Below are 4,486 nucleotides of genomic sequence, written 5' to 3'. Positions count from 1 at the left end.
TATATGCAGACTTACAGAACCACCGTTCCCGCGGAGACCAGGAAAGCAGAAGCAGAGGCTGGGAGCATGCTCGCCAAATTTATATGCAAACATTAGCCTGAGGCGAACATACCGCCTAAGGGGCGGGACTTATCCCTACAATGTCCATTATATACTAGGTATTTCTAGACTAACGCCCTTCTTCAGGAAAATGAGGTTTGTCCTAGTGTCTGGATATAATCAACAATTCTGAAAAGACAGTCATCTATTCAAATGTCACAGAAACATATCAGTCCCTACATGTACTTAGACAATGCTTGAGAAACAGTTTGAAGATACTCTCTCTCGAATGTGACCATGGATAGACAACCTCAAATAATCCCCACTTTCTCCATCCCATCCCCATCATGCACTTGGTCCTAACAGCTCCCCTCCTCACATCTATAGCTTTTATTGTTTGTTTTGGAGGACCCACTGATTAGAGACGCTGTATTTTAAGTCTTTTTCTTACTGCTTCTCCTTTTTTTTAAGCAGAAAAATAAATCTCTGTCAACCCAATGATTGGATTGACTATTCTGTGGAACTAGAACTGTGCAGACACAGAAAAAGGCCATCTTTCCCACTAGGAAGATAGTAAAACCTCATCCTACAGATTGGGAGGAGATGTAGCTGGCAGACAAGATTAACCTCCAGGAAGGGAGCCTCAAACTCCATTCTGAAGGAGAACTATACTACTGAAAAGTTATACTTTTACAATGGGATTTTCTGTTTGAGGGCAGTGAGCTTATGACAGGGAGCTTTTTTTTTTCTTGAAGGTTCTGAGTGAAAAGTAAATGATTTCTGAATTTCAAAACAAAAACAAATATAAAAACAAAAACAAACAAACCAAAAAACCCTCTGGATAGAAATTTTGTGAGTGGCAGCCTAATGCTTCTTTTTTCAAATTGTTATCATTATTCCACATTGTTCTAGGTGATGATACTTGCCCCAGGGAAAGATCATCAGAATCCAGAGGGGAAGGCAACTGCCTTTTAAAAGACTTTTAAGAACTCATAACTGAAACATTTGTATTGAAACTGAAAGAGGGTTTAAGTTTAGCAAACTCTTCTAGAATAGAAAGCCTCTTTTAGTTTGGAGAGAATGATTTTGAATATCAAAATATGAGCACTAATATATTCTATGTGTAAAACATAATGTGAACTATGGGACTGAGACAAATACAGGGTTTGAATAACATAAAGATACACAACTTTTAAAGAAGACAGCCTTGCAGTTAGTGGGATACTGAGGGAGCAGACTCTCATCCCTGCCCCCCAGCTAAACTGTGATGCCTTCATCAAGGACAGAAAGGAGTCATTGAAACAGGGAAGTAAGAATGTTCCTCACTTTCCAGAGCAGTCTCTCAGAAAGACTTGGGTCCTGGCAGGGAGGAGTAGGTAGTGAGGTGTTAGGTGGATGGTTTGGGGATTCCAAGTTGACTCTAGTTCACTACATCACAGGACCACAAACACAGTTGAACAGTTGAAGACTATACAAAGTCCTCTTGATGCATGACACCAAGGTTGACTGTTGGTCACATATCTTTCTGAAATCCTACACGCAGGAGTAGAAATGAGCAAGGATGAGGTTCCTTTTCCTTCAGGGTAGGAAACGTTTCTGAGAACTAGATTTACTCCAAGACCTTGTGAGCATAAGCAGAAAGAAAGCAAAGAGCAGAACCTCAAATATCTTTCATTACTCAAACTGGATTACTCATCATTGACTGACTAGATTTACATAAAAACTTTAGGTCATTTTTTCCTCCATTAGGAGTATTAGGAGTTCTGAATGACAATACAGAAGGAATGTTGGAACTTTTTTAGATTTGTTTACCTGCATACATATATATTGCATGCACAACAGCTTTGCATATTTTATTTGATATTTATGTTCTTTGACAACACTTAATAAAGAAAATAATGTATATTTATGTATTATTTGTGGATATTGAAATTAATTTCTCAGTGTAATAAAAGACTTTGAGTTGCTCAATAATTATGACTTCCAATTACTAAATTTTATTCATCATTTATTTTTTTCTCACATATTGAATTTAAAACTTACTTCACTGTTCTTTTCTTTTTCATTTTTTGAAGTAAGCATGAGTAAATTGTTATTATTTCATTTCTAACTCAGTTAATTAAGTTTTATAGAAGTCTTCATGTCAGAATTCCTTACTATTTACACAGCTCAGTTATTCAGTGGTAATGGTATCATCTGATTTATTTCACAAAGGAGTTTTCCTGGCTGGAATTCTCACCTAATACCTTTTCTTGGCTTGGTAACGTGGCTTACAAGGAATTCAATTAGAAGGACATTTTCTAAATTCCCTCTGCTCCTCTTAGCCCTCCTCACCATGTTATCTAATGCATTGACTCAAAGCTCAGGAAGTCCTCAGAAGATTTCTGCCTAACATTTCCTGATTCACCAGTTTCACAGAATTCTCAGCAATCTTCTTCCTCTAGAACCTCCTCTTCCTTTCTGTACCTTAAAACAAATTTTTCCTATGAAGGATGCTTTTATTATTAGCCCCAGAAACCTCTCTCCTCCATCTGACTTCTCTTCAGTAAGAAACAAAGAATAGCCCAAGTCACTTGTGTTCAGATGATAGGACCAGACTCTCATGGCTATGTTTTTTTTTTCCAATTAGAAAGTTTTTATATTGAATGTTCCCTTTCTTGTTCAGGACATTCCCCTTCATTAGGAGTTCCACGTGTGGCAGATAGGAGACCTAGAATTCCTTTGGAGTTCTATGAAGATAGTTTGTCTGGGAAGTTTTAGTTGATTCCAAATCCATTGCTTAAAAGATCTCTTTAGTTTTTGCCTTGCTTATATTATTAGAACACAAGGCAGTTAGCTGTCTGTGCATTTACTTCCTACTTACCACTTGCTGAAGCATCTAATTTATATTAAGAGAATATTCTATTGAGTAATGTTTAATGTGTGGTTTATAATTCAATGAGAAATAGATTGGTTCCTTTAAATTTAAGCCTGAAATGAACATAAGATCATACTTTGACCTTGTAATTATCTTCTGGAGTAGGGCCAATGGCTGTCTATGCACAGGTCTTGCAAGTGACCTGTGTTTTTTATTATGTTAACAAAGAGGTTGAGGAAATGAAACAAAATTATTAAAGGCTGGCCCCCGGCTCTTCTCTGGTCTTGGCCCTGGCCTTGGCTATGACGTATGAGACGTCAAATCACATGAGACCACGGCTTTATAATTTTACCTATTGTGTTCAATTTGAAAAAGATGAAACTATTTGGACAAAAATTAACAACTATGATAAGGATTTTCTCCCCATCATTCTCCGTAGAGCATCCTGGACTTCTTTGTTTCTCAGACTATACACAACAGGGTTTAGTAGAGGGGTTATAACAGTGTAAGTCACTGAGATCAGCTGGTCCTGGTCCCTGGTGTTCTCTGACTTGGGCTTGAAGTAGACAATGGAAGCACAACCATAATGGATCACAACTACAGTGAGGTGGGAGCTGCAGGTGGCAAAAGGTTTTTTCCAGCCACCGGCTGAGGAGATCTTGAGAATGGTGGAAATAATGAGGACATAGGAGACAAATATGAAGGTGGCAGGTACTGTGATTACCAGGAGGGTGATAACTAACGTCAAGATGTCATTGATGACTGGCACTGTACATGCCAGATTCAGGATAGGTCGGATATCACAGAAGAAATGTTCAATCAGTGAGTTGCAGAAGGGCAGCCTAAAAATGGACATAGCCTGAACTAGTGAGAGAAGGAACCCCGTGGCACAGACTGAAGATGCCAGAATGGCACACACCCTCCAATTCATGATGACGCTATAACGGAGTGGGTTGCAGATGGCCACATAACGATCATAACCCATGACTGCTAGCAGGAGACAGTTGGTGATTCCAAATCCAAGGAAAAAATAGAGCTGCATCCCACAGCACTCCAGGGAGATGGTTTGGCTTAGACCCACAAGGCTACCAAGCATTCGTGGGATGATGACCAGAGAATAGAAGGTCTCTGAGGTGGAGAGAACACTTAAGAAGAAATACATGGGAGTGTGAAGGTGGTGGTCAATACGGATAATGGTCACAATGATGACATTGCCAGCCAGAGTCAGGACGTACAGGACAAAGAAGACAACAAAGAGCGTGAGTTGATATTCTTGGAAGTCAGAGAAACCTTGGAAAACAAACTCTCTTACCCCTGTGAAGTTGGCTCTCTTCATTGAGGAACTCAGATCTGAAAGATGAAGAGAAGGTCAGCATTAAGTCTTTGTGACAGGGATAGCCCTGAGTATACCGCAGAGGAAAGATTCTGTACAGTAGTGTGAGTTCAATACGGAATGGATGGAGCTGTAAGGAAGTTCAATCCATAAATTTCTCATCTCTCAAGAAAGACACCCCAAGTCCTATCCCTAGAGCTTACATTTTAAAAACATAAATATAAGCCAGGCATGGTGATATGTGTTTTTAAAAAAAT

The 4,486-nt window shown here is 39.0% G+C and overlaps 1 protein-coding gene across 1 annotated transcript; it reads right to left on the bottom strand.

The window, feature by feature from the left end:
• Positions 1–3,299: 3,299 nt before the first annotated feature.
• LOC101988506 (olfactory receptor 10J1-like) lies at positions 3,300–4,232 on the bottom strand. The gene has a single exon (XM_005368554.2). The coding sequence runs from the start codon at positions 4,230–4,232 to the stop codon at positions 3,300–3,302; it is 933 nt and encodes a 310-aa protein (XP_005368611.1).
• Positions 4,233–4,486: the final 254 nt, after the last annotated feature.

This window comes from Microtus ochrogaster, unplaced genomic scaffold (assembly GCF_000317375.1).
Source record: "Microtus ochrogaster isolate Prairie Vole_2 unplaced genomic scaffold, MicOch1.0 UNK35, whole genome shotgun sequence".
NCBI lineage: Eukaryota > Metazoa > Chordata > Mammalia > Rodentia > Cricetidae > Microtus > Microtus ochrogaster.
The sequence above is the reverse complement of the archived record's forward strand: the minus strand, read 5'-3'. Positions and strand labels throughout refer to the sequence as shown.